Genomic DNA, 22,460 nt, shown 5'->3' with positions numbered 1-22,460 from the left:
GGAGATGCTGTTACCTACCCTCACCACCTGGGGGCGGCCTGTCAGAAAGTCCAGTACCCAGTTGCACAGGGCGGGGTCGAGACCCAGGGTCTCGAGCTTGATGACAAGTTTGGAGGGTACTATGGTGTTAAATGCTGAGCTGTAGTCGATGAACAGCATTCTCACATAGGTATTCCTCTTGTCCAGATGAGTTAGGGCAGTGTGGTTGAGATTGCATCGTCTGTGGACCTATTTGGGCGGTAAGCAAATGGAGTGGGTCTAGGGTGTCAGGTAGGGTGGAGGTGATATGGTCCTTGACTAGTCTCTCAAAGCACTTCATGATGACGGAAGTGAGTGCTACGGGGCGGTAGTCGTTTAGCTCAGTTACCTTAGCTTTCTTAGGAACAGGAACAATGGTGGCCCTCTTGAAGCATGTGGGAACAGCAGACTGGGATAAGGATTGATTGAATATGTCCGTAAACACACCAGCCAGCTGGTCTGCGCATGCTCTGAGTCCGCGGCTGGGGATGCCGTCTGGGCCTGCAGCCTTGTGAGGGTTAACACGTTTAAATGTTTTACTCACGTCGGCTGCAGTGAAGGAGAGTCCGCAGGTTTTGTTAGAGGGCAGTGTCAGTGGCACTGTATTGTTCTCAAAGCGGGCAAAAATGTTATTTAGTCTGCCTGGGAGCAAGACATCCTGGTCCGTGACGGGGCTGGTTTTCTTTTTGTAATCCGTGATTGACTGTAGACCCTGCCACATATGTCTCGTGTCTGAGCCGTTGAATTGCGACTCTACTTTGTCTCTGTACTGACGCTTAGCTTGTTTGATTGCCTTGCGGAGGGAATAGCTACACTGTTTGTATTCGGTCATGTTTCCGGTCACCTTGCCCTGGTTAAAAGCAGTGGTTCGCGCTTTGTTTTACGCGAATGCTGCCATCAATCCACGGTTTCTGGTTTGGGAATGTTTTAATCGTTGCTATGGGAACGACAGCTTCAATGCACGTTCTATTGAACTCGCTCACCGAATCAGCGTATTCGTCAATGTTGTTGTTGGACGCAGTGCGGAACATATCCCAGTCCACGTGATGGAAGCGTAGATAGACATTGTAAAAATGTTTTAACAATAAATTTAAAAAATAGATAGATAGACATTAGATGTAGATAGACGTAGATAGACATTGTAAAAATGTTTTAACAATAAATTTAAAAAATAAAAAACTTTCATTCAATTGACCCGCCCCGTTGCACACAGCTTACATTCTCCCTAACACAAAGATTTATTTCTGATTTGACATGTAAATCGTTACCCTGTTACGGTCAACGCTGTTACTTTATTTGGTACTTAGACACTTACTATAGTCATCATTTTATTTAACCTCTTGGGATGGGGAAAAATGTTTTTTTTTTTCATGAAGTCAATCATGTGCTCTTTATGGCAGAATGTTAAAATAAAAAATGTCACCGACTTGGTGGAACAACCCTTCTACTGTGCTGGACAGTGTATCCTACATGCTCTCCCTGGTCAGTCTTTTTTTTTTATTCCATGGTTTGTATCAGTCTTGGGCTGCTGTGTCATCTTTGGTTGGAGCTGCTGCTCTTGTTCTGCACAACTGGGCCTAGTTGATTCTTGGGCCTCTGGGTGGTTCCACTTAAAATAAGTGTGGGGGTGTGGGAGCCTCTCCCAATGACCGACCGTCCAATCATACTGTGGGAAAACGATACACATACTTACCTACACATGTATTGTATTTATGTACTCACGTACAATACATGAACTTACACATGCATAAACAAATACATTTACGAGCGCACGTCTTACATCACGTATCAGGCACACACGCACACACACACTGCATATGTTTTACTAGTTTTTGTACACGGTTTTCTTTCGGCATTGTATCTCTTTTTCTAATCATAACATTGCTTTAAAGGGTACTACTGTATAAACCAAGTCATAATTTCACAGTACAAAGATTTTAAGTGTACCCCACTGAATTTGCTGCAACATGAGAAGGGTCCATCACTTAGTTGATCCAGAAAGGAGAGAGCTTACTAACATGTTTTGTCTGTCGCCACCTCTGTGTCTCCAGGACCTGTCCTGCATCGATGACCTCTCCAACAACTCTCTGTTCTCCTCTCCGGCCGACTCTCTGTCAGAGTACGCCGATGCCCAGGACTTCATCCACGCAGACAACCTGGCCCACGTGCCTACGCTATGGGACATAAACACACCAGCACAAAGCCAGCTGGAGGTGAGGGGACCCGACTACACACAGACTCCCTCTTACTTTTTATGTTGACTTTTTATTTATTAATTTTATTCATGTAGCACACCCACTCTCTCACATTGTTTTCTTTTTCTCACACAAAACAATGAGACATTCATCAGCACATACATGCATCACCACACACTACTACCTAGATAAAAATATCTCTGCCAACTAACACCACTATGTTCATACTCACACATACATGCTCACTCTAAAAACAAGACCAAGTGTCTGTGTGCTTAACACTCAACAGCAATTCTCAAATACACGTCATGTACAGTAGGTAAATGTTGCCTCTAACCACTGATCCGGGGTCAGATATGTTTACAACCCATCTCCCGAAAGAGAGAATGTTAGGGAGTATGACTCAGAAGTGGGAAAATGTTATTTGTTTGAGTCTTTGTGTTTTTCCTATTGATTCTATTGTTATTTTCTCCATTATTTATCTATGTATTCTACACACTTTCTGTGCCCTTTGTTGCCGCTGGCTTTCACTAACAAGCAGACATGTCACTTATGTTGTTGTTCCAGAAGTTCTGACATTCATGACTCACACGACTCGGGTGTGACTTGCATCTTTTCATTTGGTTTGAATGCTTGTTTTTTTGTTTGTTCTCCCTGCAGCTAAATGCCAACAGGTTTCAGGGTTTGAGCAGTTTGGAGGATATCTCTGCCATTATCAGCACCCCACCTTTGGGAGGATACCAGGTAGCCTCAACCCTCCAAATTTAATCCGACCTAAATTGACTGAGGCCCATTTTGAATAGCACAAGAATGTGGAGATGGAGTCAAAACTGACTGCATCATTTTAAAAATGCCACACTAACTTAAAAATAAGTTTAGCATAACTTGAAACCCACATGAATTATTGCTGCCTTTTTTGCGGATGTTACAAAAACAGGTTTTGAAATATTGTGTAAATATATTGAGTAAAACAGTTAACTTCTCTGTTACTCTTAGTGAGCCCCTCCTCAAAACAATAGTCTATTTCTCTAATCTATCCACTCAGGCTCTTAATGACCTTATTAACGAGCATCAGGACAAGTAATTGTAGGTCAGCTAATGATCAGTTAATTAGCTCTGTCAACCTCTGACCTGTAACCATTCACTATGATTTAGACCTAAAAAATTCACCTCATATCTATGTTGTTTCTGTCTTGTCCAGTTTGTTGAGATTATTTTACTTATTTTCCTCATCTGCACTGATCTGGAAAGAGGGGCCCTTTGCTTTCACTTGTCCAGTTTTATCATATCAGTGTAGATGGACAGGAGGCAAATAATAGACATGATATGAACTACATTACCCATATCCCTTTGCTTATGCAGGTTCAGAGAACCCAGACTCCGGCAGAAGAGGAGGAGGAGGAGGAGGAGACAGAGGAGCTGGGACATGTAGACACCTACGCCGACTACAAACCATCCAAATGTATGCTTCCCGACACTACTCTCAAGACACAATATGTTGTCCTGGTGGCTGTTTTTGTGTTTTTCTTTGTGGAAGGAATTTGAATTTTGCAATTAGTCATATTTTTCAGTGACATTAGTACACAACTACTCATACAGGGAATAATAATATAATCTGATACTGATAGTCAGTCTGTGAGGGATTTAGTCAAATGTTGCCTGTCTGTTCAACATTTAAATGATCTCCCTCTTTTGTCCTTCCTCAGCTACCATAGGGATCTCCCACCCAGACATAGTGGTGGAGACCAACACGCTGTCCAGCGTCCCTCCTCCTGACATCACCTACACTCTATCCATTCCTAACCTCACCATCAACTGTGGCCTGCTCTCTGCCCTGCAACTCGAGGCCATCATCTACGCCTGCCAGGTAACACTCACCTTTATCACCTCTGACCTCACCTGTCTGGTCTGGCAGGAACAAGTTCAAGTATGTTTTAGAAACTGTATTTAGTGTTATCTTCAGCTTTGATACCTCTCTGTGTAAGTTGTTCAATAGTATGCGGTGGTTTTATTAAATGCCTGACTAAATGACTACAATGTGAAGTGTTCGTTACCGATAATGTGTGTACAGGAACAAGTTCAAGTGCTTGGAAAAGTGTGTGGTTCATAAATAAAGGGTATATTATACAATGTCTTTAAACACGTTCTACTGTATTGCCTACTTTAGCTGTGGAGTTTCTATGTTCAGTATTTGTTCAATATATTATCCTGCTGTTTAATTGAATGCTTGTATTGTAAGTCACGTTGTCTATTAAATGACTTCAATATGACATGTATACGTTAGTCATAGTGTATGTCTGTATACACATGTGAACACCGTGTGCCATGTGTGTTCCCAGCAACATGAGGTGATCCTGCAGAACAACCAGAGAGCAGGCTTCCTGATAGGAGACGGGGCCGGAGTGGGGAAGGGCCGTACGGTGGCCGGCATCATCCTGGAGAATTACCTTAAAGGAAGGAAGAAAGCACTATGGTAAGACACTATATTTCTTCTACTATTACTACACTCAATACATTACCCAGCCTAGCTCTGTTTCTCCCTACCTTTTAGTTATATCCTACCATTATGTAGGTGGGTGTCTCCCTGCCTAATAGATTTAAGTTTGAGTGGTTTCGATTGTAAAACGTTAGTTGTAATGGATATTGCGTCAGACTGGGGTCTTTGTGACCTGCGTTAGAAACCATCAATGAAAGTCAGTGCCATTGATTACTACCAACTCTGAAATAAACCTGTTTCACTTGTGCGTCATGCTTATTTTGTAAAGATGCACTCATTCTCCTCTTCCACCCCTCAGGTTCAGTGTGTCCAATGACCTGAAATACGACGCAGAGAGAGATCTCAAAGACATAAATGCTCCCACTATTCCTGTGCATGCCTTAAACAAGGTGAGACAATGAGAAAGGAATATGTCAAACAACCATTACAATTACTGTATGTTGTCTTCTGAGGGTCTGTAAGCACAAATGCTGTCTTGTCTAACCTCTGCTTGTGTCGCTTTCTATAGATAAAGTATGGCGACACAGCTACCTCAGAAGGAGTCCTGTTTGCGACATACTCTGCTCTGATTGGTGAGAGTCAAGCAGGAGGGCAGCGCCGCACCAGACTCAAGCAGATCCTGGACTGGTGCAAGCCCGGCTTTGACGGCGTCGTATCCTTATACACTACACTACCACCTTGGTCACTATTAACCTGATAATATCTGATTGTAGATGATCTGGGTCCGTGGCTCTATCGGGATTTCTGTCTACGTATAGAATTGTTGTAAATTGACAATCCAGTTAATGCACTGGCCATCCTAGAACTACTGCATGTTCTAACCGCTATTACTGAAGCGAGCCCTAAAATAAGAACAAATAAGTCCTGATGAAATTGCCCGTCTAGCATGGCCATCTCGTCCAGTGACTACCAATTATCCTTGAACATAAGTTTAGCTCAATCAGCATGTTTACGCTGGGCAGTTTCACATTGTAGCAGCGTTTTCCCCTTGACCATGTTCCTAGATTGTGTTTGACGAATGCCACAAGGCCAAGAATGCCACGTCCACCAAGATGGGCAAGGCCGTGCTGGATCTGCAGCACAAGCTGCCCCTGGCCAGGGTGGTTTATGCCAGTGCCACAGGTGGGCCTTTCTTACACTGTACCTGGACCTCTGTCTTCTCTTTCACTATCGCTCTTTCTCACAATGCCTGTACTTTAGGACTGTTTGTCTACTTGTTCCTGTCTGTTTTCCCGTTTTATCTCATTCAGCCTGTTTTTGTCTTCCTCTCCCTCACGGTCTTTCTTTCAATTCCTCTGGGTCTCTTAGTTATACTCGTTCTCTGTCTCTCTGTATCAATATCTCACCCCTGCTTCTCTGTCGCCCTTCAGGTGCCTCTGAGCCAAAGAACATGATTTATATGAGCCGCCTGGGGATCTGGGGCGACGGCACGCCTTTCAAGACCTTTGATGATTTCCTGCACGCCATCGAGAAGAGGTCTGGCCTCATTCCACACGCCCTTTTCCTGATTTATATCACTATCTTATAATTAAAATGTATATGATTATATATGTTGTGAGAATAACATCTTGTAATGGTTTGGCTACCAGACCAGTCCCAGTATTTAGAATACAGCATAGCTGACAGGCTGTGTGGTTTGGCTTTTTGGTTGACAGGGGTGTAGGCGCCATGGAGATTGTTGCAATGGACATGAAGGTGAGTGGGATGTACATCGCCCGGCAGCTGAGCTTCTCAGGGGTGTCCTTCCGCATTGAGGAAATCAGCCTGGACGATGACTTCAAACTGGTCTACAACAAATCTGCCAAACTGGTGAGCAACTGAAGACGTGTGCATGCGTGCGTTAGGTCCAGGAATTGCCAAGGACCTCGCGGTACGATATCACAATACTTAGGTGCCGATACAATATGTAATGAGATTCTATATGTATTGCGATTCAATACTGTGATTTTATGTTCCAAACATATTGATCACTATATGTATGCATGTAAACTCAGCAACAACAAAAAAGTCCTCTTACTGTCAACTGCGTTTATTTAAAGCAAACTTAACGTGTAAATATTTGTATGATCATAACAAGATTCAACAACTGAGACAAACTGAACATGTTCCGCAGACAAGGGATAATGTGTCCCTGAACAAAGGGGGGTGGTCAAAATTAACAGTCAGTATCTGGTGTGTCCACCAGCTGCATTAAGTACTGCGGTGCATCTCCTCCTCATGGACTGCACCAGATTTGCCAGTTCTTGCTGTGAGATGTTACCCCACTCTTCCACCAAGGCACCTGCAAGTTCCCTGATATTTCTGGGGGAATGGCCCTTGCCCTCACCCTCCGATCCAACAGGTCCCAGGCGTGCTCAATGGGATTGAATTCCGGACGCCAGTGTCCCACCTCGACAACAGCCAGTGAAATTGCAGGGCGCCAAATTCAATACAACAAATGCAATCATTAAAATTCCTCCAACATACAAGTATTATACACCATTTTAAAGATAACTTCTTGTAAATCCAACCACAGTGTCCAAGTTCAAAAAGGCTTTACGGAGAAAGCACACCATGCGATCATGTTAGGTCAGTGCCTACTCACAGAAAACTATACAGCCATTTTCTAGCCAAGGAGAGGGCTCACAAAAGTCAGAAATAGCAATTAATTGAATCACTAACCTTTGATCTTCATCAGATGGCACTCAAAGGACTTCATGTTACATTTTGTTCGATAAAGTTAATCTTTATGTCCAAAAACCTCAGTTGAAATTGGCACGTTATATGTATATGAAATATGTACAGTAATCATTGTCTCAAACAAACATCCGGTGAAAATGCAGAGAGCCGCATCAAATTACAGAAATAAACATTGATTAAAGATACGAGTGTTTAACATAAGTTTAAAGATAAACTTCTCCTTAATGCAACCTCTGTCAGATTTCAAAAAGGCTTTACGGCGAAAGCACACGACGCGATTATGTTAGGTCATTGCCTAGCCACTAAAACCATACAGCCAAGGAGAAGGCTCACAAAAGTCAGAAATAGCATTAGAATTAATCACTTACCTTTGATCTTCATCTGGTGGCACTCCCAGGTCTCCTTGTTAGACAAATGTTTGTTTTGTTCGATAATATCTCTCCTTTATGTCCAAAAACCTCAGTTTTGTTGGTGCGTTTAGTTCAGAAATCCGAAGGCACAATGTGCGCTCTCAACATCAAGAGGAAAAGTCAAAGTACAATAAAAGTTCGTAGAAACATGTCAAACAATGTTTAAAATCAATCCTCAGGTTGTTTTTGTCATAACTAATCAATCATATTTCAACCGGACAAAAGCTTCATCAATAGAAAAGGAGAAACAAGAAATGGCGCTCCCGATCACGTGCAGGACTCATGGCTGGAAGTAAGATATGAAGGACCAATACTGATGTTTTGGTGCAGGTATCACCAACTAGCGCAAAAATAATATATTTAACTTTTGTTTTAAATCCGCCCCTCATCACTAGTGTGCATGCAGGTAGGTAGAATGTGTGATTTGTTTTTATGTGGAGAAATGTGACCGGTGACTGCATTTGTTTGTGTCTAGACTGTGTAATTTTACCTGTGTGTGTGTGTGTGTAGTGATGTGTGAACTGTGTGTAACTGCCCTGTTACAGTATGTCTAAAGATGTGACTTGTATATGTGTGTCCTCAGTGGGCGGAGACTCTGGCTGTGTTCATGCGTGCAGCAGATGAGCTGTGCTTGGTCAGCAGGAAGTCCCTGTGGGGTCAGTTCTGGTCTTCTCACCAGCGCTTCTTCAAATACCTCTGCATCGCCGCCAAGGTCCGCTGCCTGGTGGAGCTGGCCAATAAGGAGCTGGAGGCTGGCAAGGTGAGACTGACCAGCACTTGTATTCATTTATTAATCCTTTATTTAACCATGATTGTCATTTAGATGGGAATCTCTGGCCAAGAGGCGTTATCACAATTATCCCTGCATTTGAATGGGCAAGGAAAATAGAGCCATGTTTTTCCTTGTTGATATGTTTAAGTGTGACACTCTGCTCATGTCTTGTTTCTCCCCTCCCAGTGCATTGTGATTGGTCTGCAGTCTACAGGAGAGGCCCGAACCAGAGAGGTCCTGGATGAGAACGATGGGCACCTGGACAGATTCGTATCTGCAGCAGAGTAAGTCCTGTGTCCTTGGCTCTCTGAAGCCTTGGTTAAGTACAGTATTGGAGCAAATTGATCTTTGTCTCAGCCCTGACTCAAACCTCACACACAACACCACAGCTTTCATCTAGTGTAACTGGAACTTTTCTGTCTGACGTGCCTGTGGTTTTCACATGAATCAGTTGTCTGTTGCCGGGTACATTACCGGTTCCTAGTTAAAAGACATTCCATTTGTCACTCTCCAGCTTCAGTCAAAGGTTTAGTCAGAACCCGTCACTTTTCTCAAACACCACTACCTGAGGGTGTAGGATGAATCTTCCCCTAGACACTGATCCAAATTCAATTCATCTGTTTTTCCAGCTAATGGTTAAGGGCTAGGATTTGGGGAGGGTAAGCTGATCCTAGATCTCTACCTGCAGTCATGTTCTACCCGGGAGCAAAGCTTGGTGTCAGGCTGGAAATTACCCTCTCTGTCTGTCTGGACCGTCTGACCCTGGGAGACATGAAATGTATATGATAAGGTCAATCAGAGTTTGTTACTCACATCTCTATAACCTGTCAGAACCATCCTGACATCCTGTCAGCCTTCCACAGTGGTAGATTCAGATGATAACCGTCTGTCTGGTCTTTTCTCCTCAGGGGGGTGTTCAAAGCTCTGGTACAGAAACACTTTCCCTCTGAGAAGCCGAGGAGAGAGAAAGCGCCTGGAAACAAGAGAAAACGTACGTCAACTAAAATACTAAGAGCTCTGCGCTCCCCCTGTGAGGTGCTTTGTCTAAATTAGCATTTGTGTTGTCAGGTCAAGAGTTTGCTTATATAACAGGGGTGTAACGGTATTAGTACCGACGGTACGGGGACCTCGCTTCTGTCCACAACTCAAACTAATACATTAAAAAAACACAAGGCCTATGGGATGTGCGTATGCTGCGTTGTAGGCCTCTGCCTCATGAGTAAATCTAAGATAATTCTATTAAAACAACTACGTTGTAATCAAAGTTTAAATCTTAATTGGCACATTTCAAACTGTCCTTTTGTGAGGCGCAGACGGGAACTAGTTCTGTATGGTTTCCGAAATCTTGGCTTCCCGGTAGATTCCAACGACGATGGACAGAGAGTTGTGGATAACACATTAACGGTATGATGCCACGCTCAATGAGAATATGCAGCTGCCAACACCTCAAATATGTTGACACATTTACGTCATCCCTTTATACCGGAGCAAGACGGAAACACTAACATGATGACCAAACCAGTTCCGCGGGTGCATGTTGATTTTGTCTATCCCTACCGGACGTGTTCATGACACACAGGTTAAAATACCAAAACCAACTATATTAAGGCCGAAAAGCATATAAAACATAGCTAGCTTACTGTTGCTAGCTGATTTGTCCTGTGAGATTTAACATTGGGTTGTTGTTTTACCTGAAATGGTTATAGTATGGTCACACAACATCGTGTGTTCTCTACACCGACATTTTATCCAAAGATAAAAGGGGAAACCTAGTTTGTTTTTAGTTTGTTTTTCTTTGATTTAATCTTGTCTCGTTCATTCTTCTTCTGTGGATTTTATATGGTGGTTGGCAACTTTTAAGATGCATTACCGCCACCAACTGGACTAGAGTATGGACCTCGTTCATCGTTCAATCACCCATGTGGGTATATGCTCGGAAAAACCAATGAGTAGATGGGAGAGGCGGGACTTGCATTGCTTCAAGCGTTTCAAATAGAACCAAGTCCTATTATAGCGCCTGGCTATGCAGACGCCCGTTGACGTTCACGAGCAGTTTGGATTAAATGATTGAATGTATGCGCATGCAAGGCGGGTGGTCTGATCAGCGTGTCAGAAACAACAACAACAACGGTCTCCCCTCCACATCCAATCAGCCCTTGGCAGCTGATTCTGCCTGGGCCAAACAAATGACGAGCAATAGGTCGGCTATGTTTATTTTTTACACCGCAGATATGCTCCCATTCTCGGTGGTTGAGAATAGGGGATTATAGCACCTTGTGAAAGTGCTAGAGACATGTTCCATGAACTTCCCTCTTGTGGGAGATTACCCCAAAGCGGGAGATTGCCCCAAAGCGAGAGATGTACCGTGTCACAGACACACACCCTTTTATGAGAGTCCGCATCTGATGGAGGCAGTGTTGTGGTGCGTTTGTAACCAAGTGGGAATTTACCACATGAACGGCCCCTCAAACTGGTAATTACTAGTGGGAAACTCATCCATCCTGAGCACACACTTCTCCCACATGCTGACCTCTGACGTCAACTATTAAGGAAATGGCCTCTATAACAGTATTTCCAGGCAGTTAAATGCAACAACAAAACATTATTTATCAAAAGCCATCTATTAATGTGGTTTTTGAACTCTAGAATTGGTTTAGAAGCATTTAGAACCATTTAGCCAATCGGCAGTTCTCAACGAGTTCAAATCACATGAATGCATCCAACTGTTATTTACAACGTCATAACGGTTAAATTTCCACATCCTACATGGTCCCACCTCACAGCGTTCGAGTGGAAACTTGAAAGGCCCAACATAACAATCCGGTCACAACAGACCATGCCAGGAACATTGCAAATGCTGAACATTATGGGTGGCATTTAATTTTCCTGTCTTACCAAAACCGAACCGTGTGACCCCTCCCCAAAACCACAATACGTGGTGAACCGTTACACACCTATTATATAATGATAATAGCAATTTTATTTGTATATGTTGCAAAGTGTTGCCTCATCACATCCGGTTAAAATCTCATCATGGACTATTCAGGTGAAGCCACTGAGCCACAGTCTGAATTCACTCATGTGCGTTCTGTCCACTAGGTAAGCCCAGGGGCCGGCAGCCCAAGTTCCCAAAGCACACCATGGTGGATCCGGGGGGTGTAATCAACATCAGTGACGACAGCAGCACGGACACGGACGGCATGGACACCGACTCCAACTCCTCACCCGACTCCCTGCTGGACAACAACAACGACGACGACGTCATCTTCGTTGACAGTAAAAACACTTGGCAGACATTTGGGGGGCATCTTCCTGTGGTCTCTCCTTGGTGGTTTTATGACTGTGTGTGACTCTGGTTACAGTCGTTAACATGCCTCTCTGTCTGGGTTTGGTTGGGTTCTCCACAGCCAGGATAGAGGAGATGAAACAGGACCTCCTGAACAAGATCGCTGACCTGGGGAAGGAGCTACCTCTGAACACTCTGGATGAACTCATCGACAAGTTGGGAGGTCCAGAGAAAGTCTCGGAGGTACGTACCCCTATGTTGCAGAGAAGTGTCCATTCAATCTGATAGAAAAAGAGTACTCTGAAAGAGAGACATTTGAATGAAGTACGTGTAATGTAAGGGCTCCATCAGAAAAAGGGTGAGATGAATACTGGATACGAACTGGGCTGTAGTTCTCCGTTGACGCCTTCTAACCTCTTTTGTAGATGACTGGTCGTAAGGGGCGTGTGGTGCGACGGCCTGACGGGAGCGTGCGCTACGAGTCGCGTGCGGAGCAGAGCCATACCATCGACCACATCAACCTTAAGGAGAAGGACCGCTTCATGTGTGGAGAGAAGGTGAGACACTGGACTGGACTGCTATTTGAGCACCAGGCAACCTCTCTAGAAACATTCAACATGTATCACAAGTGGCTCTGTGAGTCGAAGGGCCTCGCTCACAGAATGTGTTTGTTCTTGCTTAGAAAATCACGATCCTGTGATATCTTATGACAGCATACCACAGCATTTATTCTGTGGTCTGTCTTGCAGTGTTAGTGTTTTTTTTTCTATCTGCTAACCTCCTTCCCGCTCTCCTCCACCCCTCTCTCCTCCTCTCCCCAGCTGGTGGCCATCATCTCAGAGGCGGCCAGCTCGGGCATCTCCCTGCAGGCAGACAAGCGGGTGAAGAACCAGTGTCGGAGGGTCCACATGACGCTGGAGCTGCCCTGGAGTGCAGACAGAGCCATTCAGCAGTTTGGTGAGTCTGGAGAGGACCAGGGGTTAAAGGTCAGGAGTCAGATAGGTTAGGTCGTGTTCATGGTTATGGTCAGGGTTAGACTCTCCTCAATGCAGGTTACACACACACTGTCACTCAGTGTGTGTAACCTGTAATCTCTCTTTACACAATCCACTGCTAGATGTGTTTCACCCTAGCCTGATAAAATGTAATTTCATTAGTAACTGCTGCCTCTTCAAATGACCTTCCCTAAAGACAGATTTCATCATTTGATGTATATCAAATTAAAATGTTTTGTCTTTTTGGACCTAAGGAGGTGAGACATTCTAATGATTAGAATGAGTCACATGTATTAATGCTGAGAAACTTAATTTGGAGGTGGTGCAGTTTTGTCTGGCTGCAGGGAGAGAGGTGTTCGACTAAATCAGAATAATATAATTAGCCTTAATATCCGGTGCTGTCTGCTAGATATACAGCAATTTTGCACCCAACAACAGTGGAAAAGCAGGCCTGTGCGCACACACTGTGCGTCTGTGAATGAATTGTTTGCAGTAATTAACTGACTTAACTGGAGCAACTTACTGCGTGGGTTGGCATGTGTGGGCCTGATTGACAGACACTGTTTACACTAACAACAATACACACACACACACACACACACACAAACAGTCAGGTGGCTTAGGTGTTCCAGGAAAAATATGTTCCATAGAAAAGATGTGCTGGGTGGCTCTTAGTAAGACACTTCTCTATTCAGAGACAGATTTACCAGGAAATCAGCCTCTGTTCATACATCATTGAAATCAACCAAACCAACTTGTTCCGTCTGAGTCTGTCTGTTCTGACTGGTCTTCCTCCTCTGTGTGTGATTCACCAGGTCGTACCCATCGCTCCAACCAGGTGACGGCTCCAGAGTACATCTTCCTCATCTCTGAGCTGGCCGGGGAGAGACGCTTTGCCTCCATCGTGGCCAAGAGACTGGAGAGCCTGGTACGTGTGGCTCTTACCTCAACTACTACACATCCCATACGTCTGTGTTTTACTGGAGTGAAGATTGGTATGCTGAGCTAATAACTTAGGAGCAGGGGCCACCCTTTTCTCCCGTAGTCAGTATATCTCTCCCCCCACCCCCCCACTATCACACCCTGTCTAGGCACTTCTCTGTCCTATTGACCAGCTGCTCTGTATAGTCACCTGAGTTCACATAAACACCTTTCACGCAACATTTCAAACCCAGGAAATGCCTCCGGTCCTCCTTTGGTCTGAATAATAAGGTTATTTTCAGACTTTGGAACACACCCAGGTCTGGGTAATTATGAGATTCCTATGAGACAGTTTTCCATATTGTAATGTCTTTACTCCAGTCATTCATTTGCATTCTCTCTCTGAAGGGAGGGGGGAGGGAGGTGTCTCTGCCCGCCTCAGAATGGGTTATGCCATGCCAGGACCCAGCCTCTCTTCCTCCCCTCTCTCCTAGCCGCTGAGTACATGTTTGGCTGCCTCCAGATGAGCAGTGACCTCATATCTGGCAGAAACACCCCTTTGTTTTCATCCCAGAACATTCCTTTGTGGGCACCAGATAATGCAGCAGCTGGCTTCAAGTGGACCTTCAGTCACAATCTGTGAATTTGACATGTTTTGGCAGTGGTGTCAATTCAGTGCCTCTATGCTTTAGGTGTCTGATGAAGTTGAGAAAAATGTGTGTTTGTAGCTGGTGTTTCCACACACACAAACAAGACTTTAGTGCTAACAGTGTGTTCCTATGTCCAGGGTGCATTGACCCACGGTGACAGGAGAGCCACAGAGTCCAGAGACCTGAGCAAATACAACTTTGAAAACAAGGTATGCACTGGCTTGAATTACGCCAACAGTGATCATGCTTCTGCTTGTATAGAAGTCAAATTGGCATTACCTGTGATTCGTTGTATTGGAGATTCTGGGGGGATGGACAGTGTCCTGACCTCTTAAATGACCTGTATCCCTATTTGTATTCTCTGTAGTATGGTACCAAGGCTCTAGATAAGATCACCAAAGCCATCCTGGGTCACATTGAGAGCAAGGTGTCCCCTCCCAAAGGCTACCCCGGGGGCGATTCCCTGTTCTTCAGAGGTATGTTGAGTGCGTGTCCCAAACATTATGCAAGTCCTGTCCAAAGCTACATTGAAATAATGACTTTATTCCCTGTTTCAGACATGAAGCATGGCATGATGGACGTGGGCATCTTCTGCAAGGAGCCTCGCTTTGGTCTCAGTACTGAGAAAGACTGCAGCATCACCAAGTTCCTCAACAGGATCCTGGGCTTGGAGGTCCACAAGCAGAACTCTCTGTTCCAGTACTTCACTGACAACTTTGACTACCTGATCGAAAAGGACAAGAAGGAGGGCAAATACGACATGGGCATCTTAGGTATAGAGTTCCAACACTCACACTAGGCAGCATTTCTACATTACAGTATGGAGACTCTTAACATGAGGTGGTAGTGGTGCTTGGATATTTTATGTCTACACATAAAACCCGAGTCAATAAAAGGGTGCACTTTCCCATATTTATTTATTTAATTTGTATTTATTTAACTAGGCAAATCGGTTAGGAACAAATTCTTATTTACAGTGACGGCCTCCCCCTTGCCAAACCCTAACCCGGACGACGCTGGGCCAATTGTGCGCCGCCCTATGGGACTCTCAATCACAGCCGGTTGTGATACAGCCTGGAATCGAACCAGGGTCTGTAGTGACGCCTCTAGCACTAAGATGCAGTGCCTTAAACCCCTGTGCCACTCTGGAGCCCCTTAGGTTGTATAGTAAAGGCCAACTATACATATTTAGAACCATATACTGCATATGAATAGCATTCCACATACCATTCAAACAAATCCGCCGTGCTGCATTTGGCCTTCCTAGAATATTCTTCCATGAACAGAAGCATGAGGCTGACAGCTTGTGATGGTACTGAGGCTCTGTATAGAGATGATAGATATGTCTCCTGACTGGAACACTGTGTCCTGTCTTTCAGATCTGGCCCCAGGTAACGATGAAATCTATGAGGAGAAACAGGAAACCTTCATGACAGTGGGTAACCCCCAGGACGGACAGGTTGTGCTCTACAAGGTAGGCATCACTCCCATGGTACATTGGTACATTATTCATGTACAATATGATTATCAATCTATATTTTTGCAGTGACGCCTCATACCAAATGTACATAGATTTGCATGCTGATCTGTGTTGTGTAACAAAATCAGTGCTGTTGCCTCTTCTCTGGCCTGAAAAGTAGACATTACATCTAAACCTAGAAATAAAAACAAAACACTTCCTATCATTGACGCGACACAACAAAAGAGTAGTGTTTCCCACATACACAACCAAAGAGGCAAAGAGATAATTACTAGTGTCTCCGGCTTCCTGCCTTGCCTTCGCTGCAGGCTAACCTAGAGTTGACATTTCAAACCAACACAACCAGGACCGAGAGCTGTGCGTGCAGGCGCGGGAGGGGGAGGGGTGGGTTTGGGCACTGATTTTTGTGTGTGTTAGAATATTGACTCATGCCTATAGTGGGTACTTTCTGCGTATTGCTTTCCCATAGGGCAGCTACTCTAAACTTTGCCCTCTGCCCTGTCACCCCTATAGATCAGCGTGGATAGAGGGATGCCCTGGGAGGAGGCCTACGAGAAGGCCCAGAACCTCAACAGTCCTGACGAAGGCTTCTACCTCTCCTACAAGGTGAGTCTAGCTGACTACCATAGAGCAGAGAGCGATGCTCTGCATGTCCCAGCACGCATACTGATGCAGTACCAGGAAGCCTGTGATACTGTGAGTCCCTGTACCTCCTCAGGGCTCAATCAGCACTGGAATAGCTTCCAGACTGGCTGTTTCCCAGAGGTGAATGACAGTTCAGATGGGTCCAGTTTCCTCTGTTCAATTCTCTGTTCTTTGGAGTGGGGCTCTTTCATCCCACATCAAGGGAGTAGAATGGAGTTGTGAACCTAAAGAAGGATAATTTTATTCAGTATTAATTGTAGTGGCAAGAGTGAACAATATACACTGTCTCGTCCTTCCTGATGCTGTTTTTTTAAATTATACTGTAGTTACATTCACTTGGTTCATACTACAATTCAACAAAGAAATTACTATTCAGTCTACAATTACCCTCCAGGCAAACACTTTAACACTGCCAGTGTCCCAGTTAAACGCACTATAAATCTTCCGCTTCTTTCTTGATTTGATTTATTGGTGGTTTAAAACAATTGTACAGACGGAGTTCAATAGTGCCCAGAGGAAAACACATGAAAGTATTTTACAGAACTTTAAAATAATTTCCATCTCCTATGTGTTCCTCAGTTGCGGGGGAACCACCCTTGTGTGCTGCTGGCGGAGCAGGGCCGAGGGAGGAACTTCATCGTCTACAAGCCCAACATCGGCAAGCAGGCCCACCCTGAGAGCCTGGACAACCTGCAGCAACGCTACCGCAAGGTAGGGCTCAGTCTGACACACACACACCGTGCACACACAGGGACACACCCACACGGATAGAAGTCTGTTGGTCGGCTGAAGGAACAGCTATCGGGTTTACTGACATGCACACAGGTTTCCACTCAGAACATGGCAAGATTTGTCTTTGTTGTTTTGCGGGAAATGTCTCTGTTGTGGTTTTCTGTAGTGTATGCTTCCCTCTAGTGGAATAAACAAAGTAGTGAAACAGGAAATACATTACAGGATAGAAACAGGGCTGTAAGGTCCAATATACATACAAACAGGTGTTTAACATGGGGTTCCCCTCCTAGGTGACCCCAGACCAAGCCAAGGACAGCTGGGAGAGCCAGTTCAATTTCTCCTTTGGGAAATGTAGCCATGCTAACTGGAACGGGAAGTGTAAGAAGATTGAGGAGGGACAGGAGTGTCTGCAGGGTATGCGTCTGCGCCAGTACCACATGCTGTGCGGGGCGCTGCTGCGTGTCTGGAAGCGCGTGGCTGACGTGGTCTCTGACATCACCAGCTCCAGCATCCTGCAGATCGTACGCCTCAAAACCAAAAATAGTAACAAGCAAGTCGGTGAGTACTCAACAACTTCATGCAATTCCCACACACACACACACACACACACACACACACACACACACACACCATCACTGAATGTCTTGGCAAATGTGTTTTTTCAGTGGCCAAAATCAAACGGCACAACAGGCTACGCTGCTATCAATTGAGCCAAATTATCGACTTGTATAAACAAATGTAAACCTAATACCCTCTCTTTCTCTCCTAGGTATCAAGATCCCAGAAAACTGCGTGGCCCGTGTGCGAGTGGAGCTTCTCAAAATGGATGAGGAGGTAAAGAGGAGGCGCAAGGAGAGGGAGCAGCATGCCCAGGAGCAGAGGCTAGCCGAGCAGCGGCAGCTTCAGGAAATACACCTGCTTGCCAAGCCCTACAGCCAGCCCCACAGCCAGAGCCATAGGACTCAGAACTTCTACCAGAGCCTGATCCAGGCCAAGCCTTTACAGGTCAAGCCTCTACTACAGCCCAAACCCCAGCCCAGCCCGATCAACCAGCTCCCCAGCATGGCCAGCATCTTCTCCCACTTCCCCCACCACTTCCCCTCCCTGCCCCCAATGCAGCCCGCTCCAACCTCCACCACCAAGCCCTTCCGGGTTGGGGAGGAGGTCCTGGACCTGACGGTGAGCTCCTCTCCCTCCCCAGACAGCACGGAGGGAGTCCTGGGCCTGATCAGCCTGACAGGGGGCTCCGACTTTGACCTGGAGAGACTGATATCGCGGCACGCACTCGCCGCCCAGAACACAGCACACATTCTGCAGCAACCTCTACAGCCACCGCTGATCAAACAGCGGCAGCTACAGTCGCCACAGCAGATACAACCACAGCTACAGCAGTGGTCAGATCAGCCTTTAATCAACAGCGCCCACCAGGACTACTATATCCTTGACCATCCAGACTCTCTGCCTTACTCTCTGTCCAGCCAGACAGCTACTAACCCCTCCACCTCTTCTACCTCCTCCTCTTCCTCCAACACAGTGGCTCACGTCTCGTCCCCCTCCACCCCCTCTCACTTCTCCTCCTCGACCCTTGCCCCCTCAGAACAGCAGCCCCTCCCTCTAGCCAACAGCCACTGCAGCACGGACACACTCATCAACGCGCGCGAGGTCCTGGACAACATGATGCGGACCAGTGCGGACCGCCAGTCGGTTATCCAGTACCAGCCGAACGAATGGGACTCTGCGTAACAACCTCTTCAGTGTGGCTGTCTGTCTGTCCTCTAGCTGCTGAGCGGGAACGCTCCCCTCAGGGCCTAGTCACACCACTGCCTGTCCTGTGCTCTTCTCTTCCCCATCCCTCTCCAGGCTCTGGATCCACAGGCCAGGGGCACGTTCACGAGACCAAATGGTTTGGCCTCATTCGGAGATGGTGAACGAATGACCCGGGTGGAATTGGCCGGGTCCCTTCATTGAGAGAGTAGGGGGGCTCAAAACCACAGTTTCTACACCGAGACTTGACTCATTTGAAGAAACACAATTCCACCTGGGTTTGATTTTGTTTTTAAGAATATCAAAAGCGCACATGCTTTTTAAATGATCCATCACAGTTGGAATTGTGTTGCTTTGTTGAGGAAATCACAATGTATAAACATGTTTTTCTAGAACCACAGCTTCCCCTTCTGGTTATGTTGGGTATCATTGGTAACTTTGCTGGCTTCCAACTGCCTTTCATGCACATCTGTTGTGTGTTTGCTTTTCTGTGTTGCCTCATCACCATTGCATCGACTTGAATTGGCCTATCTTGCAACGCTTGGTTTGTTTAAACCAAGGGCTCCACTCAAAAACTTCAAACTGGAAAAATCAACACAGGGCAGATTGGTTCATAGGGGTGAAATGTTTTAGTTTTAGCCCCTTCCTCTCCCTTGTGTCCCCCTCTCCCTGCAGTTTCTATCATCATTCACGCCTGTGTCTCGCTTTTAAAAAAAGAAGGGAGGGGGAAAAGAAAAGTCTGCCATTGTAACAGTGCCTTTGGAAACCTACTCTTTGAAACCCATATAGGCCTAATGTATAGATTTATACTCGAAGCATTGGCATCTTAATTTATTATATTTGTATTTAACTTACCCCACTGTTGAATCTATGATGGTGGTGGGCCAGGGATAGCCCCAACACCACAACTCAGTATGTGTATGCCTGTCTGTGGACCCTACACTATAGCGGTCTCTTCAGCCCATCGGCAGACTGTGTTGGAACCCTGCTTTCCCAGGCCTTGTGATAAACTGAGAACAGGGGTTAGATGGGATAGATACTGCTGGTTTAATGCAATTGGGTGGATGGTTTTAAAATGGTGTCAAATATCCTACTTTAAGTCTACACAACATTCATCCAACGATGTGACCCATGGTTTGCTTTTCATTTGAAGTTCTCAGGAAAGTGTTGAGTGCATTTGTTATTGTTTTCAACTTTCTGACCAATATTAATATGAATTTGTTTTAGTCCATATTATATGTATATCGTATATTACATTTCAGAATCTGTGAGATCTGTCTGTCTTTGTGAAATGGATGCACTGTATTTTGTTCATGAGAAGCCTGGGTAAGTTCAACCAATCAAAAGCAATAAACAAGACATTTTGAATAGCAGATGTTTTAGAAGTCTAAGTACTGTTTATGCTCCACAGCCGAAGGTTATAGATTCACCTGTGCATGGTAAGAATTGTATTCCTCTTTCTTTCTGTTCTACTCGTAGTCTGTAGTTAAAGACATCTGAAATACTTATGAACTTTGTATAAACATTGTGATGGGGATAAAAGCAATGTGCTCTTGATGTTTTTGTCATCCTTGTTATTATGATAATTATAATTGTTATTTATATTTAAGGGACATGTTGTTTTTAGATTGTTATCCTGATGATACTTTTGGTCAGGGATGTTTCTAGTTTTCAAGATTATAAAAACAAAAAAATTAAGTTTATAACCTGCCACCAAATAATATTGCACTGTGCTGTACAGGGTGGTTGGTTTGTTTCTTTTCAGTTCTTTTATCTGATTCTGCTTGTGACTTAAGTAGAATCGTTCCAACTTTTACAGCTTCTGCCAGAACTTTAGAATGCAAAGAGATACCAAAGTATTCCACCCCCCTGTAGTTACTGGCTAGATCTGACCTATTATAGCAATCTCAGGAAGAAATCTTAGACATGTATTGATTGGCGGGGAGTTAAGAGAAATGTTATTGTTTTCCCTAACAACAGTGGTGAAACTAACCAATACACATTTTAGTATTTTATTTCTTCATTCTGTGCTGCGACTCTTGCTGTATTTTTTTTAATTGTTTTTTTTTATGTTTGAGACTTGTGATGGGTTTGTTTGTCGGTAAGTGTTGTGAATTGTTGGTGATTTTAAGTGTTTATGCTATCTTAGGGCAAAGATCAAATTCTGTTTATTTTATGGAACATTATCTTTTGTCTTCTTTTTTTTAATACATTTTAATGCTGACAAAGATTTTGAGCAGATTTGCACTTGGATATACTTGTATGTGCAGATTCTTTACCCACTTTCTGACAGATTCAAACAACCTAGACATCCAATAGCTCAGGCCCGTGTTCTCGTAGTTACCCATCTCATAGCCCTCTCTCTCTCTCCTGTGCTTCAGATTGTCCTAAATATAATTCCTCATCAGGCACATTCCAATAAATCCAAACATTTTCTCAATCTAACAGTTTGTGTCCCATGCTTCACCTATGGCCAATGGACTGTGTGGTATAACGCTCACATGAAGTAATATGCATTATAAACCTGGGGAAACGGACAAACACGGTTTGAAAAAATTAACTGCAATTTATCTTTTAGCTAGGTCTTTTTCATTTTCCGAAATTTGCACTAAGAATGGCATAATCAAGTTACTGTTGTCTGTTAACATTGAGAGTTGCAAGCTTGTTGTATTCCTGACCTTTTGATGGATTGCATTTTTGTATAACTGTAACCATCCTTGTTTCTTCAGCTTTAAAAAAAAAAAAAAAAAAAAAAAAAATAGTACACTTTTTTTTGAAGTATCACATTAAAATAATTTATTGCTAACAAAAACGAAACTAAAAACATGCTACTGATTGTATGTATTTTTAAACAAAGGCTATTTTTTCTGTAAACTGTGTTCAGCACTTTTATTCTGGGTTGTGCTTTTGTTTTTCTATATATTTATAATTTAGATCAATGTATATATTGTAAAAAAAAAAATATTTAAAAAAGCCTTTCGACTAATTCTTTAAAGGTTTTCTACTCATAACAAAAGGAAGGAATATATCATAGTGCAATCTTAACTTTGTAAACCAACAACAAATAAAACTGAAGATTGCGAAAATGGTGTTTACCTTTTTTTTATTGTGAATAAAGACCTTCTGGAGCGGCTGTGGCCTATACAGTGCATAATCGAACACATACACTTCTTAGACAGATGGTGATTAATACTTCTGACTACGGCTCCGTTTACACAATTCTGATATTTTCAGTTTACACAGCCCAATTCGGATCTTTTGTCCAATTATTGTCAAAAGACCAATATGTGGGAAAAGTTCTGAATCGGCTGCCTGTGTAACAGCCCAAGGCCTTTATTTCATGCGACAGACTGACTTTGCTATGCAGAGTCCTTGCAAGTCCTCACATCACTGGAGTCATGTGACTGATCTTAGAA

The 22,460-nt window shown here is 44.2% G+C and overlaps 1 protein-coding gene across 4 annotated transcripts in view; it reads left to right on the top strand.

Annotated features, from left to right (window-relative positions):
- Positions 1-21,484, top strand: part of si:ch73-63e15.2 (protein strawberry notch homolog 2) — a 103,408-nt gene extending 81,924 nt beyond the window's left edge. For all 4 annotated transcript variants that reach the window (XM_024421300.2, XM_024421301.2, XM_024421302.2 and 1 more), the window contains 26 exons: positions 2,070-2,231; positions 2,874-2,957; positions 3,576-3,675; positions 3,920-4,080; positions 4,553-4,686; positions 5,009-5,099; positions 5,219-5,362; positions 5,715-5,832; positions 6,081-6,186; positions 6,366-6,519; positions 8,383-8,559; positions 8,758-8,855; positions 9,480-9,562; positions 11,671-11,847; positions 11,979-12,100; positions 12,283-12,414; positions 12,679-12,814; positions 13,668-13,780; positions 14,561-14,632; positions 14,791-14,899; positions 14,981-15,196; positions 15,803-15,897; positions 16,417-16,509; positions 17,128-17,259; positions 17,571-17,838; positions 18,050-21,484. In XM_024421300.2, the coding sequence (XP_024277068.1) occupies positions 2,070-2,231; positions 2,874-2,957; positions 3,576-3,675; positions 3,920-4,080; positions 4,553-4,686; positions 5,009-5,099; positions 5,219-5,362; positions 5,715-5,832; positions 6,081-6,186; positions 6,366-6,519; positions 8,383-8,559; positions 8,758-8,855; positions 9,480-9,562; positions 11,671-11,847; positions 11,979-12,100; positions 12,283-12,414; positions 12,679-12,814; positions 13,668-13,780; positions 14,561-14,632; positions 14,791-14,899; positions 14,981-15,196; positions 15,803-15,897; positions 16,417-16,509; positions 17,128-17,259; positions 17,571-17,838; positions 18,050-19,023 (4,251 nt within the window). In that variant the 3' untranslated portion in view covers positions 19,024-21,484. The remainder of the gene's footprint in view (positions 1-2,069; positions 2,232-2,873; positions 2,958-3,575; positions 3,676-3,919; positions 4,081-4,552; positions 4,687-5,008; positions 5,100-5,218; positions 5,363-5,714; positions 5,833-6,080; positions 6,187-6,365; positions 6,520-8,382; positions 8,560-8,757; positions 8,856-9,479; positions 9,563-11,670; positions 11,848-11,978; positions 12,101-12,282; positions 12,415-12,678; positions 12,815-13,667; positions 13,781-14,560; positions 14,633-14,790; positions 14,900-14,980; positions 15,197-15,802; positions 15,898-16,416; positions 16,510-17,127; positions 17,260-17,570; positions 17,839-18,049) is intronic.
- The last annotated feature ends 976 nt before the right edge of the window (positions 21,485-22,460 follow it).

This window comes from Oncorhynchus tshawytscha, linkage group LG05, assembly GCF_018296145.1.
Source record: "Oncorhynchus tshawytscha isolate Ot180627B linkage group LG05, Otsh_v2.0, whole genome shotgun sequence".
Classification (NCBI taxonomy): domain Eukaryota; kingdom Metazoa; phylum Chordata; class Actinopteri; order Salmoniformes; family Salmonidae; genus Oncorhynchus; species Oncorhynchus tshawytscha.
The sequence above is the reverse complement of the archived record's forward strand: the minus strand, read 5'-3'. Positions and strand labels throughout refer to the sequence as shown.